Here is a 26,208-nt window from a genome sequence, read left to right on the forward strand (position 1 = left end):
TGATTACCAAAGCTGCACACACCAGAATGAGTTTCTTGTTGTTCTTGAAATCTCATGACTACGTTGTCAAGTATTAGACTCCACTGACAGTAATGTAGCAGCATCCCAGCACAGGCTCTCTGCTGGAAGGAAAGAGCAGCTCAACAGCTGCATTTAGGATGATGCAGTTCAGAAAATAGCACATAGATACAGAGCTGCAGTTTGCATCATCTGCTGCCTGAAAGGCTCTCTCCCCCACTACCCAAGGAAGGGAAGCCTGCAGCTGATGAAACTCCCTGCAATTCCTAACCCCACCCAGAGCTGCCTTGACGTGGCACATTCTTCCCCCCGCCCAAACAGCCACATTCAAATTATTGGCAGCGGAGGTTCTGGCAGGCTCCAGGCAGCTCAAAGTGTAGCAGAGCTGAGGGCAAGCACTTCTCTTGCCCTGGAGCCAGTCTCACTCTCTCTCAGTGCCTGCTCGTCCCCTCCGTGGTATTCTGTTTTGTTGGCTGTTGTAATCTGTGGAGCTCTGGAGTGGCCACTGTACTGTGGCCTGTGGCTCAAAGAGCTGAACAAGTCATTTGGCAGAGCCCAGTCAGAACAGGTCAGCAAGTTGTATCTAGTATCACTCAGTCTGGGAAGGAGGAAAAATGTGGTTATGCACTCTACACTGGACAAAAGCTTTCTCGGTGCTTCTTTGTGACTCTTGGCATGTTTTCTATCCCTTCCAGTGAGGGCTCTAACAGACTGTTTATGTGTCAATAGCAATTATTATGAATTAATGCAGAGTTTTCAAAGAGCCCACCAAAAAGTATGCCCATGCAGCTACTGCTTCCTTAAATCTTTTATGACAGGAGCAGTCTTTCTTGTGTGCTCCTGAGCTGCTGATAAGCATCATGCAATGGATTGCTACACAGAGGGATTAAACCATCTATAACATAAATCCTCGGTGTGGGAAGGAGGGAATAAAAATCAGTCTTCCAGGTGGAGGGGAGAAGGAACAACTGGGCTAAGCTACCACATATAAATTACACAGTAAGGACAAGGCCTGCATATGCAGCCAGAGTAGAAGCAGGAGTTGAAAGTTTTATACAGAGTGATTAGACAGGGGTTCAATCCAAGGCTTAGCTGGAGATTCCCTGGGATAAGCTGCTGCACTTACAGTGGCTGCTTTTATAGGAGGAACAGAATTAATGAGCAGTGATGGCATGCAAATACCTATGTTAAGAAGTGTAGGTGAGAGTACCTTGCAGCTTCTAGTAGCACCAGGCAGGCAGAGGCAGGCTTAGCTGCCACCAGCTAAACTGACTACATCGACACAATTCATGAGTTCCAGTTCCTCTTAGACTTAGAGTGAAGATAATTTTACTAGACTTTTCAGCATTAAAACCTGACAGGCAGTATAAAAACTTTTAACTGTATTTAAAACTGATTATTTAAAAACACTGATTATTTAAAAACACTGATTATTTAAAAACACCCAGTGTGGCTGGGAGTTAAGGAGGTAAGGGCTTAAAGAAAAAATCTAAAGTTCTTGTCACACCTTCTTTGGGTCGTTTTGTAGTAGATCCTGCTGGAGTCTTGGGCTTGTTCTTTGCCTTGGCAGGAGACCTGGAAGCCACAGCCTTTGCACTGGGAGCTGCTTCTGGAGCCATGGGAGGGCTGGGCTCCAGGAAGGAGCTTTGCAGCTCCAGAGCAAAGTGGTAGTCCATGTGCTCTGGGAACTCCCACACCAGCACGAGCTGGCCACACTTCTCACAGCGCTGCTGGTCCCCTGGAGAGGCAGGAGGCAGCAGGGTGAGCTCAGGAGAGGGTGGCAAATTCTGCTCATTTCCCTCCACAGCTGGCTGTAATTTCAGAAGGGTCCTGGAGCTGGGTGGAGTTGAGGGTGTTTGTGTAGCATCTGATGGCAACTTCTCCTGGCGAAGCCTCTTGTACAGAGAAGAAGGGCTGGCATCGCTGGGACCCTGCTTCACAGGGGACTCCAGGTCACACTGTACAGAGGCAAGTCCAACAGGCAAGCCAACAGCAGCTCTCTCTTGGTGCTCTGGGGAGCTGGGCACAGCTGGCTCTGTAGTGGGCAAGCTGGTTGCTGCCACTGCCTGTGACAGCTGCCGTTCTGCTGCCTTTTGGAAGAATGACTCAATAGCGCTAGCTGGCTTCTGCCGAAGCTCTTTGCTCGGGCTCCTAAAGAACTTGACCCCGGCCCTCCCACAAGATGTGGCGTTTTGGCTGGTGGTGGCCGTGCCATCAGGCTGGGCATCACCTGTCAGGAAGGTGGCAATGCCTGTAGAGAGGGTGACAGGCTCCGAGAACTTGCTTGCTGAGAGTTGCACTGAAATCAGCGGTGGAGACCTGCAAAGGACAGACCGACATCAGCTCAGACGCCAGCCTGGAAAGCAAGAAATCTTTTGAGGTAAGACTTTAAACACCACAAAACATTCACAGACAGGGGAACTGTAGTATCTGGCAAGGGTTGGGACAGATGTTTGCTCTGACAAAGTTAGTATTGCTGCCTCCAGAACAGACATAGCAGGCTGTGCTGGGCAAAGCAGAACCCCTCTTTCCAAAGCAGCAATTGCCAAAGGAAGGGCTTTGGAGCAGGAGCAGCCAACTGCCAGCCTGGACTTGCAGTTCATTACAGGCTGAAGCTGCTGTGAGATGAGAGCACGCTAAGGGAGCAGCAGCCTTGTCAGAGTTTAACAGACAGAACCTTCTTGCCTTCACTGCAAAGCAGAAAGAAGAAAGGAAGAAAATGCTGAAGACAGGAGTTGTGCACTTTCATTTTTCTTCCTGCCCCAATGGCTTCCTCACAAAAAGCTTTGTCCTTAGGGTAGGACAACAAGGCTTAGCTAATTTCTTCAGCCCAGCAGGGCAAGGACAGCCTCACTTCAGCTGGACAAACCCCAGCCAGTAGCAATCCTAACTCCAAGTACAGAAGTGTCTCACCAGATGTGAGGCTCAGAAGAGGCCAAGCTGTCCTACCACTAAAAGGTCTCTACACTCTACTGTGAGGGTGCTGGAAATCACTTTTCCTGCCACTCAAATTAACTCGAGTTCCTTTCCAATAGGTCTCTGGCTTGTCCAGTACCTCCCACATCAGAACCAGTCCTGACAGAGGTGACCCACTTTGTCCCACACTCACCATGCTGCCTGGTGAGCTCCAGCCATGTTGCAGGTTTGGATGAGGGTGAAGGCGTCATTGCACATTTTCTGTGCATCATAGCGGGACAGGGCACACAGGCGTGACACGCGGGTGTCCCCTTGCTGGCGGATCACCACCATCAGCTGCCGGGCCACGCGGTGGTTCTGCCGGGAGAGTAGAGCTGTGCTTCCAGCGACTCCTGCAGGAAGGGGCAGGAACAGCCGAGGGGACTGTTCCCTGCCTGGAGCCCTCCCCACCCCACACTCCCCTGCCATCTCCCGAGGGTGGGGTGGGACATGTCCTGCCCGGCCTGATTGCCAAGGGATGGGATACACAACAACAAGTGCTTGTACAGCTGTGTCACACAGGATGGGAAGCAGCTAGTCCTTGCTTTCCCTCAAAGGCAACTCCACAGTTTTCTTGGCCCCACTGCAGTGCCAAAGCTGGTGGATTGCTCCCACCCTGGCCTGCAGCGTACCGTCCAGATAGGAGCACAGTGCTCCCTCTCACAGGGCACACCTGTGTCAGCAAAAGGCTTGCAAGGGAGCACCAGTGCAGCAGAAGGAAGTTGCAGTGGCTTTCAGATCCCTGCATCCTAAAGCATGGGACAAGGATTGTTCCCTGCTTGTTCCCTGCAGTGTTCTGGGGCAAAACCATCCTGCCTGGCCATGCTCTTGCACACCTCTCTTCTTGGGACACCTCAGCACACAGGCACACATCTGTGGGTGAGCAAATTTCCTCCCCTCCCACACAGCACCCTCAGACTCCTGCAAACCACTCGTGCTACAAATGCACTATGTGCCTCCTTGTGTCCCTGTGCCTCCCCTCCTTACCTGGCTCCTGTCCTTGTTCAGTCTGGACTCCAGCTCCAAGGCCAGCTGCAGGAGCCAGTGCTGCACCTGGACAAAGCAGGGGTAACAGACAGGTTGGGCCTCTGCTCACAGCAGTATCACAATACAAGTGGAATGCTGGTGGGGGATCAGACTGGAATGGACAGACTATTGTAAGGCCCCATATCTGTAGTAGACCTTGAGAAATCAGTCCAGCTGAGATTCAACACTGCAGGAAAGGACATTATAGATACCATACAAGCCCTACATTACTACTAAATTTTGCCAAGTAATCTAGGTTCCCTGTCCTGGATTTCTCTTTCCATCTTCCTAAAGCTCAGTGGGAACATCTCCCCAGCTAATAACTAAAGTGCATCCTGTCTCTTTCTTTGGGCTAGTTACCTTCCTTCTAGCAACCATGCTCTTGAAGCTAGGCACTGTGAATAACTTTCCAACAGCACAGGCCCAGTTTTGCTCATGGAAATTAGAATCAAGATGGACCTCTTTGTGCAGGAGTTTGTCAATGCATTTCTGTCAACAGGGACTTTCAGAACTCAAACCACCTTCTCCCACTGAGCCTCTAGTCTGAGTTTCAGGGCATAACTGTGCAGAAAAGCAGCAGTTTTGCAAGCTAGTCTGTTTTTAGTATTCTTATCTTCTCCAGTGTGAAAGCCAAGCCTTATGCTAGATGGAGGCTTCTCCTACCGCCTTCTGTGTGGCCAGGGCTAACTTCCCAGGGAAATTCTTGCTGCAGCCAATAGACTGGGGCAGGTACCGGTTTTTGACAGGTTCCTCTTCAATTCCTCTACACAAGTCATAGAGCCAAGACCTGAAAGACACAGAGAAAGCATGAGGTTAAGGAAGCTACAGACAGGCAGGCATCACTGGGCAGCATGTCAGTCTCCTGCTGAGCCCCGCTTTCAACTCAGCACCAGCTGTGACTGTCTCTCATCCTCAGCTTTACAGTTGCAGCCACAGCTGAACAAGCAGGATTCCTTCAGGCCACAACTGCCTGTCAGCACAACTCCTCCACCTCATCTCCTGAAGTGGCAACAGTTCACTAGTCTGCAGGGCAGTCCAACTGTTGTGGGCCCAGAAGTTGTGTTTCAGGCTCCAGCCCAGCCTTGTAATTTCCTCTATGATGAGACTGTCAAGACTGCCCTCTTTCCAGCCTGCAGAGAACCAGCCCTTTGACCCCATCCTTGGATGTTGTAGAGGAAGGCTGAGGCACTGGCTGACAAGCAAAATATTATCCTGGGGAGGGTGCCTGGGAGCAGGCAAGACTTGAAACCTGCTGTGGGCCCAATGGATCAATGCCTCCCAAAGATGTCATTGAAGTTTTACCTTCCAACCTTCCTAATCACAGTAGAACAAGGTTCTGTGAAAGAAAGGAAGTCTCAATGCCTGCCAAGAGCCAAGTTGTGGTGAGTGGTTAATCATTACCCAGTTTTGTCTCCAAAATGTGTCTGGAGCTCAGTCTCACTGAACTGTGTCAGCTCCCCGATGTACTCTACTCCCAGGATGTCTGTGATAGCAGTGCCAAGCTTGCCTCCCAGGTTACGGCTACAAAACAAAGAAAAAAAACACAAGTGAAGCATCATGTGGAGACTGTGACAAGTCTCATTGCAGCAGCTGTTCTTAAATAAGGATAGGTAGAAACTGCTAAGAACTAGCAGGACAAAAGGAACACCTGGCACTTGGCTCTTCTGCTCATAGTAAAAGGACACATAGGAGTTGATGTAGGAACTGCTCCCTAGGTCCCCCAATTTTAGTGCTTCTCCCTCATCTCCATCTGATCTCAAATCATGCTCTGAAGAATGCCTCACATATAGCTTCCTTCTTCCTCCACAGACAGGAGCCTCTCCCATACACACCTCTCTCCATCCCTTGCACAACACAAGAAAGCAGAGAACAGCAGTGCAGGTCTGGAGAGCCAGATTAGGGATCCATTCCTCTGAAGCAGCAGTACTGGTAATACTTCCCTACACCAGGAAAAGTACTTTGTGGATGCACAGTGTGGATGCTCAAAAGAAAACCACATCTGCTCTCTGTGAGGACAGCTGTCACTCACACTGGGGAACAGCTATGGCCTCCTTGCCCACAGTTGCTTCTGGCTTACACCTATGCATCCCAGCAGTCATCCCGGGCAAAGCCTTATCCTGGGAAGGGATGCCCACAGGCTGCTAGTGGCCTTTTGGCTTGTGGTCCCTTCACCAGCAGGGCTGCAGCTTCACAAGCACACTCCCCCTGAACTGTTACTCACAGCCAGAAGAGATCACTGGCAGGATTCCCTCTGTTTGTTAGGAGCATTGACAAGCAGTTACTGTGTAGCTGAGAGCCTCTGCTGGCTGCTATCAGTGAGCATCAAATTGCTGTGCTGAGGTGGCCAGGAGCAGCCCCAGGCTGCACTAAGCAGCAGCTCCCTGGTACTTACATGCTGCTGACGGGCAGCTGGCTGAAGAGCTGTGGCACAAATCGTGCAGACACCAGTGTCTGGCGGTTGGGCTTGTTCAACCCACAGGCCAGTTTTGCCAGTGTCTGTAACACAGAAGAGGGTGGAAACTCTGTTATTATACACTGTGCACTGGCCTAATGTAATTCTACCTAACAGCTTGTGCTGCATCACCTCTAAGAGTTGCCTTCAGAAGAGCTGCTAGGAATATGTGTACAGGGTGCACCACTGCTTGCTCTTAGGCAGTATCCACTTCAGGATTCCACATGCACTAGCTGGGTACGCTGAAAGCAAAGCTGCTTCCAGGCTTTAGTTCTGTGAATTGCTGGACTCCTGCTCCAGGCAGATAAAGATCTTTCATCTATTGTGGTTGCTATAGTTTTCCATCAGGCAAGCATGCTAGAGCTTCCGCAGCATGCCCATAGTCCTCCCCCAGGCTATGTCTCTCAATATGCCTTTTTCCTTCATCTTCTGTGTTTGTCTTGCTTTTTGTCAATGTCACTATTTTAATCTTCTCTCTGTGAGGTCTGCAACAGCATAGTGCTGCAAAAGGAAACCTTTAAAATGCATAGTAGAACAGCCTGGAAGGCATGTTCTCCTATATAGTTTCCCTTCCCACTCTAAGCTACCACAGGGTCAAAATACACAGACCAGCTTGAAGTACTTTTAGCTGGGTGTTTGAGGTTTTATTGAACAACTCTAGTAACTTTCTCTTTCAGTGCTTTGCCACACATCCTGTAACTAAGCAAAATTTCTTGCCTGCCTGTTGAGCTATGACCTTTATTAACAGCCCCTTTTACAGGCTTAAATACATTTGAAATAATTTCTAGACAAAGTAGATCCTTTCTCAGATGTCCAATCACTGTTTTTCTTGTCTGGTTGGAGACTTCCAAGTTTACCCACCTCATAAAGTGACGTGCTGCAAGCAAAACCAACCACTGAGACTTCATGGGGAGAAATCATTTACTTTTTCTGACACCTTCTGTAAACTGCACATGCTGAAACGGGACTTGGCATTTCTACAAGAGCATTTATATTACTGACTCATCCTGCTGCTTGTCCACAACAACTCCAGGCTACTTCCTGACTTACTGTGACTTAGCCAAAATCATGCTGGTTGCTTTTTTTCTATAAACCACAAAAACAGTCAATGAGCATAAGAGGAGCATAAGAAGCAATGTTTGCACTGATTCTAAGCTTTTTCAAGCTCAAAATTTTCAACTCTAATTTCATCTCAGAACTTTCACAGCCCAGGCCCCGAGCCCTATCTGTGCAATACCTGAATTCATACAGCTGTTCCCTCTTTGTAGGCTTCAGTGAAAATACTGGCTCTTAGCAGACCTCGGACAGATTCCCCCAAGATCCCAGTCTCAACATCCCAATTTGAGTGCACCTCACTGAACAAAATCATTATGGGATACAGTAATGTTTTCTTCAGCTAGATGCATGCCCTTCAGACAACTTCAGCCATGTTGTCTGCTACAGTGTCATCATCAGGTTATTCAGCTCAGGGTGAGGTGTGTTAGAAGCCTTAAGGTTGACACCTCACATCTGGAGTCTTTCCTGCACATTTGGCCACTTATGCTGTCAAGGAGGGCACATAAATGAATTTGGCATGAGTGGTTCTTGAGAAAACCATGGTTATCCTCCAGGTGCTTCCAAATTTTTTGGTCTCATTCATCATCTGGATTCCTGGTGTACTCTAACCAGGTCCTTCATTAGGAAAAGCAATTCCTTGGGAGAGTTTTCTGTAGAAAAAACACAAGCATAAAGCAGATAATCTTCACCTTGAGTTTCAGGCAACAGTTGTTGTAGCCTGAGAATGGTTTTTACTGACACAAATTCCCAGCAACTCAGCAGCAGAAGACCAGATTGGGGCACTGAGGTGAGTAGGGTTGCTTTTTGTCTTTCTGGTGAGTCAGTATTTACCCTGCTGGCCATGGGGATTTGGGTGATGCTCAGCCAGCTGCTGAGAGCAACCACAGGAGCTCTTGGTGCATGACAGCAGCTGCAGAAACAAACGGACTTTGATGACTTTGATGCTGTAGCTACAGAGGGTTTCCTGCTGGGTGGAAGGTGAGCTGGTTTAGTGGGAGCACCTCTTTTGTTCTGCAGAAAAGGTTTGTACCCACTGAGGTGAGCTGGCTGTGGAAGCACAGCACAGTGTTCTGCACGGCCACAAGTATGCTGTGGTGATCTCTGCACTGCTGCTACACATACACTTCTTCAGGGATAGCACAGTACATCACCATGTCCTTACTCTTAAAAAAAAAAATGCTGGCATAGAAAATGGAAGCTGGGAGGCTGGGAGAAGCTGCTAGGAATATCATAGAAGTTTTCTGTTAATCTTGACTAAAGAAAGCAAAAAGGCAGATTAAACATACCTTCCACTAGAAATTTCTACACCAGTGACATTCTTCACCTAGCTCATTTCTATCTCACAGTCTCTGCTAGTTTCAGACTAAGCCAGTGCAGAACCAGTTCCAATCCTTGTGTACAGATGGCAGTACTACCAGCTGTTTCTGCAGCAGTCAATAACATATATCTTCCTTGAATTCCAAAGCATCCATTTAGTCTTCATTTTCTTTTTTTTTTTTTTTTTTTTAAGTCATAGCTTGCCTTTATAAAGTCATTACTGTATAAATAAGCCTCTCTTCTGCAGAGCAAAAGGGATGGTCTCAGCAAACCACCCTGCATTTCATCCGGCAGGAAATCCTCTGTAGCTGCAGCATCAAAGTCCGTTTGTTTCTGCAGCTGCTGTCATGCACCAAGTGCTGCTGTGGCTGCTCTCAGCAGCTGGCTGAGCATCACCCAAATCCCCATGGCCAGCAGAGTACATACTGACTCACCAGAAAGACAAAAAGCAACCCAGCTCACCTCAGTACCCCAATGTGGTGTTCTTCTGCTGCTGAGTAGCTGGGAATTTGTGTCAGTAAAACTGGCTATGGTGACTGTTGCCTGAAACTCAAGGTGAAGATTACCTGCTTTATGCTTCTGTTTTTTCTACAGAAAACACTTCTGGAGGACTTAAACCCCTTTTGTTCCTAGTGAGCTCATTCATTAGGGTACATCAGGAATCCAGGCAGTAAATTAGTGGATTGCTGACTGCCCAGGCCATAGCTCTGGGGAAACAATTCCTCCCATTTCCAGATGTCTTATAATTTCTCTGAAGGTGTGATCACACATGGTTGCATTCCCAACTTGGTTCATCTTCTACAGGAAATTTGTAAGTATAGGAGAGCATCTACAGCATGTTCTGACTCTGCAACCCAGAAGAAATCAGGCTGATGTGTTATGCACATACCTTGTTGTGCGAGATGCCAGCTGAACACCTGAATCCAGTAGCTTCTTCCACTGCCACCCTAATTTCTTCCACAATTACTGCGCCCATGGTCAGCTGCAGGTCAGGACAATCTGGGTTATCGAAAGACAGCGACGCCAGCCACTCGTCCAAACCACGCTGCCGCAGCTCCTCTAGAAAAGGGACACAAAAGGGATGTCAAGGGGACTCCTTGCTGAGCCCAGCAAAGGGACCGCAGCAGCCTGTCCCAGCCAGCAGCCTCAGGCTTCTGTGAGCGCATTCCAGCCACAGGGAGGACAACAGGCACCTTAAAAGCCATTCACTGCGGAAAACGCAGACCCCATTTACCACGCTCTCGATTCGGGGGAGTCAAAGCAGGCGGAGTGGGCCTTTCCCGGGGGGCGGGGGTCGGTGCGTACCCTTCCCGCCGGGATCAGCTCGGTGCGCGCCCTTCCCGGCGGGATCGGGGCCGGGCTCTCCGGGCAGTCCCTGCACGAAGGTGCTGGGCAGCAGCGCGGCCGGCAGGGGGCGCCCGCGCAGGTCGCGCAGCCGGAGGCGCGCGCTGCCCGTCAGGTCCAGGTACGCCTCGTCGATGCTCGCGCGCTCGATGGCGGCGAAGCGCGACAGCACCTGCATCACCTCCGCGCTGGCCTCCCGGTACCTGCCGGGCGGCGGGCACGGGCTCAGCCGCCGCCCCGCGCCACCAGGGAGGCCCGCACCGCCGCCGCCACCCCCGGCCCCCGCTCTCACCGTGTGAGGTCCGCCTTGCCCCGCGCCTGCGGCACCCGGGCCAGCGCCAGCTCGGGGCACAGCGCCCGCGCCTCCGACGCCCACATCCCGCGGGACACGCCGAAGGCGCGCGCCTCGTAGCTCACCGCGATGATCCTGCCAAGACACGGAGGTGAAGTGCGGGGCGGGCCCGGCCCCGCGGGGAGCGGGGTGGGACGAGGAGCCGGGGTCGCCAAGCCGGCTCGCCTACACCTACCCGCCGCCCTGCCACTCGGTGTACTGCACCACGGCGCAAGGGCGGCCGCGCAGCTGCGGGTCGAGGCGCTGCTCCACCTGCATGAAGAAGCAGTCCATGTCTACCAGGGCCACCACGCGCTCCCGGCCCCGCGACATCCCGCCGCCACCACCGGCTCCCGCCCGACTGAGCGAATGATTGAATAATCGCCCGCTCGGCGGGGCGGAGAACCCCGCCTTGGCCCGCCACTTTGCGGCACCCGTACTTTCCGCGTGGGGCACGCCGGGAGTCGTAGTTCCCCAGGGTGCGGTGGGGCGTGCGCGTGTCCCCGCCGCGACGTTGCGCGGCGCCCGCGTTCTCCCCGTGTCCCCGCGTCCCCCAAGGCGCACGCGCGGAGCTGCGTCCCGGCCGCCCCGCTCGTCCCTCCCGTGGGTGGCCGGTGGCGCGCGCCCGCCGCCGCCGCCATGTCCGCCGAGCAGGTGAGCGGCCTCTGCGAGCAGCTGGTGAAGGCGGTGACCGTCATCATGGACCCGGCGTCCACGCAGCGGTACCGCCTGGAGGCCCTCAAGGTACGGCCCGGCCGGGGAGGGAGGGATGGAGGGATGGAGGGAGGGCGCCGGGCTCCGGCCACGCGGGCGCCCCGTCCGCACGGCCCCGGGGCGGGGGAGAGCCTGGCGGGCCGGTGCCGGTCGTCCCCTGAGGTGCTGGGAGCCGTCAGCAGGCGGGGGTCGGGCGGCCGCGTGTGCCCCGGCGTGCACCGCCAGGGATGGGGCTGCCGCCTCCTGCCCCGGTGTGTAACTGCGTGTACGTGTCCCGGCCCTCCCTCCCCTAGTTCTGCGAGGAGTTCAAGGAGAAGTGCCCCATCTGCGTACCCTGCGGGCTGAAGCTGGCGGAGAAGACGCAGACGGCCATCGTCCGGCACTTCGGCCTGCAGATCCTGGAGCATGTGGTCAAGTAAGTAGCTCGTCCCGTGCCGCCGAGCCGGGGAAGGGTCCCAGCCTGCCAGCTCTGGTGGGATCTTTGCCCATTCCGGCACCTCTCACCCCAGGGAGGCACTTTCAGGACGCGGGGAGTTTGTTCTGCAGCAGAGGACAGTTGCAGTCCTACTGTGGATTTTTTTCTTATTCTGGATTTTTTTCTTATTCTGTAAAAGAAAGAGAGGAGAGAATTGCTTTCAGGCAGATTGGGAAGGTGAGCTGTAACACACATTAACATCAAAAGATGAAAACAAGCAACACACTGGGTTACCAATAGGTCTTTGCAGAGTTCTGTCATTGGCCTCCTGCTAACAAAGAGGCTTTGTATTAGTTCAGTTCTGAGATTCCTTTCTCTGTCGCCTCTACAGACCTGATGCTTTGTGCTTTTGCTGCTGCTTCTGGTGTCTGTTGACCTCGGTGGGGCATGCCCATTTGCCAGCAGCAGCTTTAACTCAGCCCTTTTATTAAGGAATTGGGTGCTGGCAGAGACAGGGAGCTGGTAGTGTTTCTAGTTTAGGTAAAGAAGCAATGGTTCCTTGAGAATCAAGTCAGAGATCCAGATGTTTTGACTTGGTTTCTTTTTTGTTTGTTTTTAACAGATACCGTTGGAACAATATGCCTCGCCTAGAAAAAGTTTATCTAAAGAACAATGTTATGGGCCTCATATCCAGTGTAAGTATCTGCTGCCCCAGGCTGTTCTGAAATGTAAGAGCAAAAGTAAAAAATACTCCAGTTAATTAGCACAGAGGATCTGAATTCAGTTTTTCATTTCATTGCTTTTTTGCTTTGCATCTCTGGTTGTTTCAGTGCTTTTCTCTGTCTTGTCAGGTGAATAGCCATGTTACCTCACATGGCAGGAAGTTGTGAGGCTTGTATAACATATGTAAGGTACTTTTTCTTTTCTTAGGAGGAAATTCATTAACTATGGATGTTCTTATCTTTTGCAAAAATGCTAAAGCCATTATCTTAGTTGTATTTTTTCTGTTGTTGTGCTCTCGTGACCAAGTGACCTTGTTTTGAGAAGAATCTCTCTGGTTCCCAGAGTTTATTAGCTATGGATGCTTGGGAGCATAGGAGTGTCATCTAAGGTAGCTGCAGTGAAGCATTGCCCAATGTTGTGTTTTGTTTTGGTTTTAGTTTCTGTGGTTTAGACTGTTTGCAAACACTGTTTCCCAGGTCAGAGTTATAAATGTCTGATGCTTGCTGTTTTGTGCAACTATCCCCTTTCTGTCACAGGGAACCCAAAGTATCCTGGAGGAGGAAAGTCACATTAAGGATGTGCTGTCTCGCATTGTGGTAGAGATGATCAAGCGGGAATGGCCTCAGCACTGGCCTGACATGCTAAAGGAGCTGGATACCCTCTCCAAGCAAGGGGTATGAAACACAGCTGTCTGGTCTCTTTTGCTTGCTCTTAGTGTGGGGTTCAGTCTACCATCATCCTGAGAAAAATCTTAACTCGCTCATGGTCAAGTGAGACAGGTTGGTGATGGACTCAAAAATCCCTGTAAGATTAAACTATCTTGAGATGACTAGTAGAGAGAGGGCCATCCTGCTGTTTTATTTTCTCAACATGAGACCTATGTCTTTATGCATGCTTGCTTTCTCTCCATGTCTTTGAGCTAGTCTCTAGAGATTTTAATGTTTGGACTGTGCTGATGCAGTGTATTTCACTTTGGGACATCAGGAAACTCAGACAGAACTGGTGATGTTCATCCTCCTACGTTTGGCAGAGGATGTAGTGACTTTTCAAACTCTACCTACCCAGCGGCGACGAGATATCCAGCAAACCCTCACCCAGAACATGGAAAAGATCTTCAGCTTCCTACTAACTGCCCTGCAGCAGAATGTCAACAAGTACAGATGTGTGGTAAGAGTCTCCTTCCCTTGGGTTTAGTTGGTGCTGGAGGCATTTAGGAATTGGGATGCAGCTCCCAAATTGTTGGGGAAGCAAGTGCAGAAACTGAAATCTGTTGCTGCCACTCTGAGGTAGGGATCTGCTGTGGCCTGGCAAACTGGTGCTGATCAGAGAGACTGAAAACACAAGGCTGGTAGTGTTGATATTTTGATTTTGCTAGTGTAAATGGTTTGAGTGGATGCATGCTTCATCCATGCTGTTGGAATGTGTGCTGGCACCAGGGGTGTACAGCTTAAATGAAGGTGTGGTTGTGGCAGAAACAGGTAATTTGGGGTCGTTTATGTAATACACAGTGATTAAGAGATGCCATCCAGGAATCGTGTCTGCTGTCTCATGGTGCAGTGCTACATTTGAGGTGATGCACCAAAATGCATGAGTTTCTGATATCTCAACATGTTTCTGGGCCTCTGGTCCTTTTCTCCAAGAGCTCAAGTGAGGAAGCCTTTTTTTGGTGAAGTTGTAGTGAAGAATGCTCTTTGTATTTTTGTGTAAACAGACTTCTTTCCTGAATTCTTACGTAGAATTAGATATGCACGTCAGTCACAATGGAGGATGAAGGGGAGTCTCTACCCCAGTCTATGCCTGTGAAAAGGAAGTGGATTTGAGAGTGATGTGAAAGTGGGAAGCATGAAAAACCCTTTTTCTACCTCTCTTCTGTACACCTTCCTGATGCACTGTCAGGCTGAGCAAACCCCCGCCCTGTAGAGCAGACAGTTTTCTGTGCAGTTCATGGTAGCGGGAGGGTGACCTTTGTGTGTTTCGTAGTCTGGTTGAAATGCATTTCCAGGTAAGATTTGCATTGCAATGCTTGAGGCTCTGAAGTATGGCTGCTTCCGCTAACGGTGGAATCTTTCTGATTGCCAAGGTTGGAGCACCCCAGGATCAAGAAGTCCTCACCGCTCCACAGGTTAGCAGATCTTTGGGCTGTTTGTGCACAGGGTCGTTTTTGAGGGTTGGGTGTTCATCTGTCTGCATACAAACTGAGGGAGATGATGGATAGGTCCCCAAGACTGTAATAGTGTGCAGTGCTTAAAAGTATGATGGATTAATAGATAAATGTGTTTATAAGGTGGGTCATATATGAAATGTTTGGAACTCAAGCTGATTAACTTAAATCACTGCAGTGAATAGTCCAAACCAAAAGCTTTCAGTAGAAGGAAATGCTTGTGGTGTCTTTGCATCTGAAGAACAAATCAAACCTGAGTATCTGAGGGCTTTGTTTGCATTAGGCAAAAAGATGGTACAGGTAATGCATTGTTGCTGTTAAGTGTCGTAGGCCTGGAAGTCAGGCTTTAAGTTGTTGCTCCAGCTCTCTCCAGCTGACTTTCTGACCATGGACAAATCACCTTTTCAGACCTGAATCTTAAAAGCCATCAGCATCTTTTCAGAGTCTGGCTTTTGGGTGTAAGATGCTCTTAAAAGGTCAAAAGTTTATTTCCTGGAAGCCTCCAGGAGGTACCAAAATGCCTTTCCTTCTGTCTCCTGTGTCTCCCTGGTGCCTGCTGACTGGAGTGTTACCTTTTTGGATGAGAAGGGAATTGTGGCTTAACTTGGCAATTCAGGGTCCTGTTATCTTACCTAGCTGGGGGCTGCAGAGGTGACTTTGTTGGCTGCAGCAGTGCCCTGAGTAGGAGACTGTGATGCATCCTCTTTTTTGGTTGCGTTCTTGAGGCTAAGCCTATACAGCAGTGGCTGGTTGGAAGTGTGTGCTGTAGCTGTTACTTACCCTCTCTTGTTTTCTTTTTCAGAAGACTGATTTGTCTCAGGAACCAAAGGTGAGAGGAGCTATATGAGAGTTAGCTCATTAGTAATTCTTAATCTTAAGGTTACTTAGAACTAGGCTTTTCCCAGGCTTTCGAGTCTGTTGCCTGCAGTTTCATGCAGATGGATTTGTTCACTCTTAATACAAACCCCTTGAGAAGAGACAAGTGAGGAGTGGCAGCAGAAGGGTCCAAATCTCTCACTTTCTCAGGGGAGTTCTTGGTACTGTAATTTCAGGGAGTGGGTGGCTTTAGATGGGAATTGCTGTTTTTCTCTGGCTCTGACCTTGTGCCTCCTCTCTGTTCACAGGCCCAGGCAAACTGTCGTGTGGGGATAGCGGCACTCAACACTTTGGCTGGCTACATTGACTGGGTAGCCCTAAGCCATATTACAGCAGACAACTGCAAGCTCTTGGAGATGTTGTGTCTGCTCCTAAATGAGCCTGAACTCCAAGTTGGAGCAGCAGAGTGTCTCCTGATTGCTGTCAGCAGGAAAGTGAGTTATTCCTCTCTGGCTCTTCTGGCTTCCTTTTATTTTTCTCCTATTCTCCTACATAATTCTTCAGACTGAGCAATGCTATCTTTGCCCTTTTATCTAAGAATCAAAATTCAAAATTAACTGATTCTGTTGATATTTGGTGTGACTATCATGTCAGCACAATACACAGAGCAACCATTAGAACCCTCTCCAAATTCTGTGCTCGCTTCTCCTTGCAGTTTGAACTTGGAGGTCTTCACTGACCTTTTACCCCCCACTTCCTACAACTGTGAAGTGGAAAATAGTGTCATCAGCTGTGTCACCTGGCAGCTCAGACAAATGACAGCAGGATCTAAACAGGTGATTTGACCCATTCATTCACAAGCAGCTGAGTGTCAAGGCTGAGTGCTTATCAGCTGCCTGTAAGTAACTAGTCAGTCTTCTGTGAAGAAGAAAGATAATGTCTCAGGCTCAGTTTTGCCATTTAAAGTTCCTGTGGTGGGATTGCATGGAGGCATTTTTTTAGATCAGATACCTTGGAATTTTGGCAATTTTTTACTTAAATGATATGTGGACTGTAAGCCCCTCCACAGATGGAAAGAAAACTGTGACTCTCCTAATTATGCTTGCAGATGGAAATATTTATGTAGATGGGAATAAATAGTTACGTTCTAATTGAAGTGTCTGGTGTGTTTTATGCACAGGGTAAGCTGGAGGATCGGAAGCCTCTGATGGTCTTGTTTGGAGATGTTGCCATGCACTGCATCCTCTCTGCTGCCCAGTGAGTACCCTGGTGCTGCTGTGAATTCACATGAAACTGCATACAAATGGCTTTGTAGGTGCAAAAGATACTGCTGCTTAAGCAAAGGAAGCAGAGACTGGATAGGAGAGAACAAAATCACCACTTTTTTGCAAAACCTGGAAAACCAGGTTTTCTTTTTTTCAAAACCCATAATTGAAAGACAAAGAGGTGTAAATATTACAGCTTCCCTGGCTTTCTGTTTTAGCCTGAAATTGATCCAGAGGAGGGACTCTTTCAAAGAGGCAATTTCAGAGGTTTTAGATGCCAATAAAGGAGTACTTGTTGATAATAGCAAAGATCCCACTGTGATAAAATCAAATTGCTCTATCTACAAGATAGACAGCAGTGTGCCTGTCACCTACAGTGTGAGTAACTGTGATCCTGTTTTCCTACTCTTCCCTCATTCCCAGGACAGCAGATGGAGAAGGCCTGGTGGAGAAGCACTATGTTTTCTTGAAGAGGCTTTGCCAAGTTTTGTGCGCATTGGGCAGCCAGCTATGTGCGTTGCTAGTAAGTCTTCATTAATACCAAGAGCAACCCTGGCAGGGCTAGTTTTTAGGGCTGGGGCTTAAGGCAACCCTGATCTAAGGTAGGACCAGGGTTCTCTCTGCACATTTGGCAGCTGTAGGGTTCTCTCTGTGCATTTCCAAAAGGCAGAAATGGTTCTGCTTTTAAGTGGGTTAACTGTCCTGCCAAGTCATAGGAATGTGGACTGGAAGGACCTGTCTGATGCCAGGGCTTTGCTGTCATCAAGAACCATGTCCTATAACCTCTGTAAAATGCTGAGCTTCACTGAAAATTGGTCAGGTTTTTAGCTGACTACTGCTACAGAAAATCTAGTCCAGGAAATTACTCTTCTATTGGAAGCCTTTTAAATTTCTCAATAAAAAAACTCAGAGAGTATACCTGTCTGTTCCTCTACCAAGACTCTCTGAAGCTGAAGGAAGAAACGGGTTTTGTTGCTGCTGTTCATCTTTGTAATGCTTTGTGTCCATGTTGGGATGAAGATGCAAATTCATACTGTTCATGCTATGCTGGTGCTGAATTCCCACTCCCTCCATTCAGCTGAGTGCTTCTACAATGAAGAGGCCAGGCTTGTGGAGAGATGCTGTTTGTGGGGAGATTGAAGCAACCAGCCTGTGAAAGCAATAGAGCAAAATAGTCTCGTGGTGAGAGAAAGAAAAAAAACAACCTTTGAGAATTCATCCCTAAAAAGAATGGACAGCACACAGAGTGCATTACTGTTTGCAGTGACTCCACTTGCTGTTAGGCAGTAGTAGCTGTTAATCCATAGTGAAGTAATTAGATGGAGCTTGCTAATTCAGATTCACTTGGGAGAGGCAGCACTGAGCTGTACAATTTCAGGGATCTTGAGGGCACCAGATCATGTTACAATTTCTGAGAAGAAGCAAAACCTTGAGTTTATGGCTCTGGGTAAAACTTAATTTCCTGACAGACTTCCAAGAAAGTTACTGGTCATGGATACCCATATGTTAAATACACAAAATGTTTGGAGAAAATGAGTGAAATTATCTGGGTGTATTTTCCTGTGAAGTTCTTCCGTTTGAATTGTACTACTTTGGTAATGCTGTGTGGGTTTGACCCAACAGGAGGGAAATTGTGACTCACGGCAGCAGCAGTGGTTGTAAATTTGGTTTTAATGGAGCTCCACTATGTGAGAAGTCACCCATAATTCTTGAATAAGGGTGGTAGTGGTGTCTCCAGCACCTCCAGGCTGGTCAACAGAACTTGATGCTCCTTGGACTATACTGGTTTCAGAAAAAAATCAGTTGTTCAGTGTTTCTGTCTCTGCTCCTTTACAGTCTATGGCCTTGGATCTAGTGCTCCTGCTTTACCCTGAAACATACCATTTGTGAGCCCAGCCTGCCATAAAGTTAGTATTTTGTCTGAAATACTTCATGTTCCTCATAGGGCTCAGATTGTGATGTGGAAACGCCAGCCAACTTTGGAAAATACCTTGAGTCATTTTTAGCCTTCACAACCCATCCCAGCCAGGTATGTAAAGGATTGAAAATCTCATGTGTGTCTGTGTGTGTGAATGCATAATTGAGGTAGCCTGTAGAAAACTACAGAACTTCAGCTGCTAAATATTGCTCTCTAGGCTCTCCATTTCAGCTGAAGGCCTGGAAGGCACAGTATTGTCTACTCCATTACCACACCATCAGGAGCAGTTCCTGACACACAGAACTGAGTAGAAAATGCATAATTTGCAGCCAGCCCTAGTATTAGAGATTTTTTGCTTTCTGGGAATTTGCGGTGTGCCTTCAAGGTGCCTTGGCCTGAACTTGGTGTAATTTGCTGTTGCTTTCTGATAGCAATACTTAATGTTAGCAGTGGAAATTCCAGCACTGAAATCCTGCTCTGCTCCTCTCTTTCCTCTCTTCTTCCCCTAGTTTCTGCGCTCTTCCACCCAGATCACATGGGGAGCCCTCTTTCGGCATGAAGTTCTGTCTCGTGACCCTTTGTTGCTGGCTGTCGTTCCCAAGTATCTCCGTGCATCTATGACCAACCTGGTGAAGGTATGTGGAAATCACAGTTGGTTTTGAGAAGGTGCCTGGTGAACGTGGGCCTGTGGGTCGTGGGGGAAGAAACTACACTTATACTGTGTCTTGGCCAAACATGATCTCCAGGCTGCTGAGCACAGTTGTATCTTGCTCCTTGCCTCCAGCCTTCATCTCCTTGAAGCTGGTGTTAGCTGTGATGGTTGACTTCTCTTTCTTCCTGACCTTTTCCACTTTGTCTCCAGGTGGGCTTTCCTTCCAAAGCAGACAGCCCCAGCTGTGAATACTCCCGTTTTGATTTTGATAGTGATGAGGACTTCAATGCCTTCTTCAACTGTAAGTTGCCATCATCCTTTGTACATTCTGTTGTCTGTCCTTTCTTCCTGCTTTTAGTCACTGGCTGAGCTTGGAGCCTACCAAATTGGCTTGGCAGCTTCCATTTGTTTCTCAACTTTTTAAGTCTGGATCTTGGAGTAAATTAAGTTAGAATTTTCCTGGGGTAGCTCATGTGTTTAATTTTAGTATTTGCTGTTGTTTTGCTGGCTGGTCAGATAGATGGCCTAAAAGCATTCTGGTGTCAAAGCAAATGTGTCTTTTGGTCACCTAGAGGAGGAAATCAAACAGCCTCAAGTTATGCTCAGGTTAGGAGAGGAAGGCAGCTTACAGAAGACTTTAGATGTCATTCCAGAAAGAAAATCTGTCTTGGCCCTGGTAGGAAGTTTCTGGTTTAGTACCAGTAGCTACAGTTGAGCAATTAAAATTGCCAAATTCAATCGGGATCTTAAACCACCACTGGATATTAATGACTTTACTTTTTCTTTCATCTTGTATTTTTCTTCCCAAAATGGAAGCTGGTTGCTGGTGTAGTTTGGTACTAATTTGGTGGGTGGGAGGATACATTGAATAAATTACATCAATTTTTACTTTTTATATTTATGCCTGAAGATTTTAAGTGTTGCATTTTTATTGCTTACTAGATAGTTTTACTTATTGTAAGAAATCCTTTTGGTAGAAACTATGAAGTAGCTAAATGCACAAAGCCAGAATCTGAAATAGTTTTAGAGGGTTAAGTTAAGAGGGTTAAGACATTACATATATAAGAAAATATAACTAATTTGAAACACAAAATAAAATTACTTGGCAACACAACTTTAATTAACAATGCAAGTTACATTTCTGTAGTCAGCACAGCTGACTCTTTTGTGTGGTCATGCACTCGAATATTTTGGAACAAGTGAAATTCCTGTTCTGTACTTTGTTTTTAGTATCTTTGAAATTGAAAACAAGGCAACTGGGTTTTGAGATCAAATTTGTTTGTCATTAGTTGAATAATGTAGGAAAAGTGTGTTTAGCCAAAGGAAGTGGTAGTTAATCTAATGCTGGTATTTAATCTCAGTATCCCAAGATGCTCTGTAAGCAGCAAACGTTTATAGTTTGAAGCATATTTTAAATTAACAATAGAGTTGTAGTAAATCTGGTTTAGCATTGATGCCTTTTCCTGGTCTTAAAAAATTGAGAGCCAGACACAGTTAAGGGATAAGGGATTTTTTCCTTGCTAAGGTAAAAGGTGCCACAATGCACCTTGGCAAAGTGGTGCTCTAATAAGGATCCTTATTAAAATACCGAGGTGGAAACCCCTTATCCTTTAACCATGTCTGGCTCTGTTTTTTAAGACCAGGAAAAGGCATCAGCATAGAAGTTCATAATTCATACTGCATTTTAATTGTACTTTTTAAAATTTTAGTCTGTCATTTTTTAGTTCACTTAAATCACTTCAAAAATTGTCCATCCTGTTGTACCTGTTCTACTGGTTGTGTATCTGTGCCCACTACACAGCTATTGCCAAAGCAAAAGTCCATAATGTTCGTGGGTCTGCAAAATTTGCAGCATCAGCTAGTTTCTTGGTGTGTGATTTTTCCTGCAGCTTTCCGAGCCCAGCAAGGAGAGGTGATTCGGATGGCTTGTCGTCTGGACCCTCTAACTGGCTTCCAAATGGCTGGTGAATGGCTGAAGTACCAGCTCACAGCTCCTGTTGATACTGGACCTATGAACTGTAGGTTACCTGAAAAAAATTGGGGATATGGGATTTGTTTTTTAATTAAAGCCAAGAAGAAATTTCTTGGGGTTTTTTATTTTTGGTTTGTTGGGGGTTTTTTTTTGTTTTTTTTTTTGTTTTGTTTGTTTGTTTGTTGTTTGTTTGGTTTTTTGGGGGGTTTTTTTGTTTGTTTGTTTTTTGTTGATGTTGTCGGAATTTTTTAAGTGGTAAGCAAGCCTCCATGCTGGATTTTAAGGTTTTTGCAAGTTAAAAGCAAAACCAAGCCAAACCCACCCCTTCCCTAATTTATCCCTTTGGGGTCTACATATGGAATAAGTAATGTAAAGCCCCTGGCTCCTCCTTTCCTTCCCTGAAATTGCTCTGCAGAACAGGTACAGCTGTCCCTCTGATAGAATTTTACAATTATTTGGGCCATTTTATCTTTGTAACATATTTATTACTTTTGTTAGGGAAGTTATGCCTATCTGGCAAATTCCTTGTCATTCACTTTGCTTTCCCTGCTCTGAAGAAAGGCTGCTTGGTGCTCTGCAAAGTCACACTGAGGACAGTCTTGCCTGCAGTGCTGAGTCTGGGCATGTGGTCTCCCTTCTTTCCCCTTCTGTGATCTGTTCATATTGCTCTGCACAGTATCTCAAAGACTTATGCCTCAAGAGTCTTCACTTGAATTAAGCAAATCACACAAGATTACCTTAATTGCTCCCAGTACATCCCTGGCAGGGATGCAGGGAGAGCTGTGTGCTTAAAATATCTGTGAGTGCTAAGGTGTTGCAGCACAGGAGCTTACCAGGCTGCTGTTGAGGAGCATGGTGAGAGCTCCAGTGTTCTCTTCCTTTCAGCTAAGACAGGCGAAGGTCTCTGCTCCATCTTCTCTCCATCCTTTGTGCAGTGGGATGCCATGACCTTCTTCTCAGAGAGCGTCATCAGCCAGATGTTTCGAACCATGGATAAAGATGTAAGTGTATCCCATGCTCCTGCCTTCTCTCCTGGCTTCCTCTGGGTTGACAGCAGGGTTTTTGCAGTTATGTTATCCTTGAGCAGTTTGTAGTAACTGTTTACTTCCATGCAAAACCCAGAATGTTTCGTGAGCCATTCTCATGAGGAATAATGACCCTTCTTTTGATGACACCAAACTCATACTGGTGTGTCTTAGTTTTGGACACTATGGGATGAGAAGTCACAGGAGAGTGCTCGGGTGACATGCTTTAACATAGTGCCTTGCTAGAGGAGAAGAGATTGCTTAAGGAAAAATTTCTTGAGTTTATTTAGTTATCCTCTTATTAGATTTTTTTTTTTTTAATTTCTAACTAAATGAGAGGAACTATGCCCAGAGAGTAGGAGAAGCATTTTCTTTCTCTCTTGTTCAACAGCAGGCAAATCAGAAGTATTAGTTTGATGTAGACTGACTTGATTTTTTTTATTAGATTAAGCTGCTCATGTACTCATCAATCTAATCACAGTAGAATAATTATATAGGTCAATACAGTTGGTTAAGCTTGGAATATGTTGGACAATGTCAAGAGAAGAATTGGGAGACAGACTGGGAGAGGAAATCTGCCTTTCCCAGAGATGCAAGCAATACTGATGTCTCAAGACTGTCCTATCAACAGTGGCAATGCTGCTGTCCTTTTTGCCTCAGCCTTTTCCTAGGTTTTGTAGGAAGTATACTACAGGTTGAAGTATTGAGTGTTGCCTCCCTTTTTCCTTTCTTTTTGCTACCTTTGTAGGAAATCCCTGTGAATGATGGCATAGATCTGCTGCAGCTTGTCCTTAATTTTGAAACAAAAGATCCTCTCATCCTGTCCTGCGTGCTCACCAACGTCTCTGCTCTCTTTCCGTTTGTCACTTACCGACCAGAATACCTCCCGCAAGTACTTTCCAAGGTGGGTATGTGCATACCCTGCTAAAATCACATCAGCTTTTTGTAGTGCAGGGCTCTTGGACTAAACTGCAGGAGTCAATCCTCTTGGTGTTGCTGTCAGGGAAGGACTATCCTTCATGTTAAAGATGGGAGAAACTGAGACTGAGGCTTGTCACAAGAAAAGTAATGTCAATTAACCCAAATTTTGTAGTTCTTAGACTTAAATCTTAGTATTAATTACATGCTCTGGCCATGTTTTATTTCAAGCCTCACTGTATTGATGATTTAATCTTTCAGCTCACTCAGGGGTTCTTCACTGACTTCAATGAAATTGCATTAAAATCCTTATTACCTGCTCCTTGAGCTCAAAGAGACATGAGTGCTAAATATTAACAATTTATTCTTTTTTTTTTAATTTTCTCACAGCTGTTTGCTTCAGTTACCTTTGAAGTTGTAGAAGAAAGTAAGGTACGTCTGAATTATTATCTACTAATGAGCTATAACAGTTGGATCAAATCATATTCTAGTGGAGCCAGCATCCTGAGTCTGAAGACTCTGCTGAAGTAGGCTTCTGAGTATAGTTCTGCTCCTGAAAAAGCTAGGGAGTCTAGCTGTTGCTGACCTCTGTGGTTGACATACCCTACTAAGCTTTGACTCACAAACTTAGAAGGCCACAGGTGTGCTCTAAGGCCAGTACACTTAGTTCCCTAGTTAGTACTGGCCTTCCTGAGAATGAAATCCCTTCATTAGCTCTGGGTGTTCTTTCAGTCCTCGGTATAAATGGCTCTGAAGGATGGCTGTAAACCCACCATTTACCTAAGGAGTACCTGGAGTCTTGAAATAGTGAATAAGAGCTATGGCATCCTCGCTCCTGAAGTACACTTTGTTTGAACATGGACTGCTTGAGTTGACTCCTGCTTCAGAGAAAATTTGGTTGCTGCATGATTGTTTGGGGGGGCAGGGGAGGCATGGAAATGTTTTTTTAATCTGTGCTCAACAGCACATCGTGAATTTGTCTCTTGAAGATACCCTGCATTTGGCTGAACTTTTGTTTTGTTGCATTGAAGTTTGTTGTGTCTGTCCAGGCTCCTAGAACTCGAGCAGTGAAGAATGTGAGAAGGCATGCGTGCTCCTCAATCATAAAGATGTGCCGGGATTACCCTCAGCTTGTCCTGGTATGTAAATACAACTGTCATGAAGAGTCTTGCCTCAGTTTCAGTTGGATTTTGTGGGATCTTGCATAGCTACAGTCTGCTTTCCTTGCAAGAAACATTTCTGTTGCACAAATGGCAAAGTGGTTCATTCCCTGTACCTCTTTTTTCCCCACTGAAAAATTTTCTGCCTGAGGAGTTGAATTGTAGATTGGTGGGTTAAATGAAAAGGGATGATGAGGAGGATACAAGCAGCACTGCATTGGTATTATGGGAATGTTTGCTGAATGTCCATGTTATCACCTGTGCTGGTCTCAGTTAATTCCTTTGCTGAAGACACTAGCATAGCTAATCACTAGATTTTCTTCTGTTACTTAACAGAATATAGGAGAAAAAAGAGAGTATTTGTTTTCTAGATGAGCTTGAGGAGATCAGAAGACAAATACATTCAATTCCATGAGCTGTGTTTTGTTTGTTTTTCTGAAGTAAACAGTCTCTGCCTGCAACATTCTTTAGATGTGTTTCTGTGGAGTGGGACCTAGGATTATAGGAGGACCATAGGACATTGCTGGTTTAAACAAAGACATTTTTGAAGGATCTTTATTAAGGTAATTTGGAGGTTCCAGTCTGCATTCTGTAATTGATGCTAAGAACTAATGGGTTGGTTTTTGTTCCACTTCATTGGTCCTTGAGCTATAGCTGTCTCTTTCCTATGGCCAGCCAGACATCCTCACTAGAAGAGCCAAGGACCCACAGTTGCCCCAAAAGATGTTCAGAGGACTTTGCTGAAGAGGATGATTGCTAATGTTTGTACAAAATTATGGGTAGATGTGGTGACAGCTGGAGAAGAAAGGGAATAAATGCAAGAATTCCTGTGGCACTCATTGTAACCATATGAATTATTATTTACCACAAGCAAAGAGATGGAAAAATTCTAAGTCTGGCCAAAGAAGCAAGGTGCTTTCTGTGAGCAAATAAAAGCACCAGAACTTTTTTGAGGTGTGACACTGCTTTAAGGGATATAACTATTTAGGGAGAGATTTCCTCTTCTTATTTCAGTCATTCTGGAGAGTTAAAATAAAATGGATGCTTGATAATGATAGAGGGGTAGGGAAGAATAGAAGTTCCCTTAGACTGAACATGCAGAGAAACTTGAGTGTGAGGAGGAGATGGCTATGTTGAGAAAAGGTAACAGACATGCTCCTCTAGCTGTACAGTACACTCCTTCTCTACCTCCCCCAGTGGCCCTCCTCCATACCAAATGTATGATGCTTTTCCACTTGGATGTGTTTTCTAGCCAAACTTTGAGATGTTGTACAACCACGTGAAACAGCTACTGTCAAATGAGCTACTTCTGACGCAGATGGAGAAGTGTGCTCTTATGGAGGCCCTTGTCCTCATCAGCAACCAGTTTAAGGACTATGAGCGACAGAAGGCTTTCCTGGAGGAGCTCATGGCTCCTGTGGCTGGCTTATGGCTCTCCCCAGAGATGCAGAGGTATGGGTTATTTTTCTTTCTGTTGGTCATTTCTTTTCCAACTTTGAGCTGTAGGTGTTGAGGAGATAATGCCGTGCCCAATAAGGAAACACACAACCCATAGGAGGATGGTGGGTTGCCTCTTGACATCCTGTGCTGTGGGCAGTCATTGTGATAATGGTTCTCCTACAGTTCAGAAACTGCCAAGAGACTAAATGCTGTTTGCTGAAAATTTCTGGGTAAAAGTTGTTTAAGGTAATAAAGGAACATTCTCCAGCATGCTCAAAGCATTTGTAGGAAATGAGAAATGAAAGACATCCTTGCCATCGCCCATCCCCATGAGAAGGTAGGAAGCTTGAGTTCTTACTAAAGCTGAGATGTCTTGCAGCTCTGGGTAGCTGAGCATGCAAAAAAGTTTTCCCAGCAGGCCTATTTTCATAAGAGATTTGAATCTTTTAGGTCCTCACAGCCCAAGAGAACTGATAATGTTTGGAGAGTGTACACATCTCTGATGCTTTTTAATCATGTTCCCATGTACA

General features: G+C 46.8%; 2 protein-coding genes across 5 annotated transcripts in view; one reads left to right on the forward strand and one right to left on the reverse strand.

Annotated features, from left to right (window-relative positions):
• Window positions 1–1,330: 1,330 nt before the first annotated feature.
• On the reverse strand, window positions 1,331–10,929 carry POLH (DNA polymerase eta). The gene is made up of 10 exons (XM_053939121.1): window positions 10,696–10,929; window positions 10,461–10,595; window positions 10,130–10,371; window positions 9,714–9,883; window positions 6,392–6,495; window positions 5,401–5,520; window positions 4,663–4,786; window positions 3,961–4,026; window positions 3,128–3,291; window positions 1,331–2,337 (listed from the first exon to the last, which is right to left on the reverse strand). The coding sequence occupies exons 1-10, from the start codon at window positions 10,830–10,832 to the stop codon at window positions 1,479–1,481; spliced, it is 2,121 nt and encodes a 706-aa protein (XP_053795096.1). The 5' UTR covers window positions 10,833–10,929; the 3' UTR covers window positions 1,331–1,478.
• Window positions 10,930–11,048: 119 nt separating this feature from the next.
• Window positions 11,049–26,208, forward strand: part of XPO5 (exportin 5) — a 30,085-nt gene continuing 14,925 nt past the window's right edge. Inside the window, exons 1-19 of one of the 4 annotated variants that reach the window (XM_053939116.1) lie at window positions 11,049–11,243; window positions 11,507–11,628; window positions 12,251–12,323; window positions 12,888–13,025; window positions 13,336–13,518; window positions 14,432–14,473; window positions 15,315–15,341; window positions 15,637–15,822; window positions 16,509–16,585; window positions 17,017–17,116; window positions 18,539–18,622; window positions 19,021–19,146; window positions 19,374–19,464; window positions 21,053–21,181; window positions 22,021–22,136; window positions 22,909–23,064; window positions 23,469–23,510; window positions 24,110–24,217; window positions 25,491–25,690. In XM_053939116.1, coding sequence (XP_053795091.1) covers window positions 11,139–11,243; window positions 11,507–11,628; window positions 12,251–12,323; window positions 12,888–13,025; window positions 13,336–13,518; window positions 14,432–14,473; window positions 15,315–15,341; window positions 15,637–15,822; window positions 16,509–16,585; window positions 17,017–17,116; window positions 18,539–18,622; window positions 19,021–19,146; window positions 19,374–19,464; window positions 21,053–21,181; window positions 22,021–22,136; window positions 22,909–23,064; window positions 23,469–23,510; window positions 24,110–24,217; window positions 25,491–25,690 — 2,105 coding nt within the window. In that variant the 5' untranslated portion in view covers window positions 11,049–11,138. The remainder of the gene's footprint in view (window positions 11,244–11,506; window positions 11,629–12,250; window positions 12,324–12,887; window positions 13,026–13,335; window positions 13,519–14,431; window positions 14,474–15,314; window positions 15,342–15,636; window positions 15,823–16,508; window positions 16,586–17,016; window positions 17,117–18,538; window positions 18,623–19,020; window positions 19,147–19,373; window positions 19,465–21,052; window positions 21,182–22,020; window positions 22,137–22,908; window positions 23,065–23,468; window positions 23,511–24,109; window positions 24,218–25,490; window positions 25,691–26,208) is intronic. The other 3 variants (XM_053939117.1, XM_053939119.1, XM_053939120.1) reach the window with 3 other exon arrangements.

The sequence above is a fragment of the Vidua chalybeata genome, chromosome 3 (assembly GCF_026979565.1).
Source record: "Vidua chalybeata isolate OUT-0048 chromosome 3, bVidCha1 merged haplotype, whole genome shotgun sequence".
Classification (NCBI taxonomy): domain Eukaryota; kingdom Metazoa; phylum Chordata; class Aves; order Passeriformes; family Viduidae; genus Vidua; species Vidua chalybeata.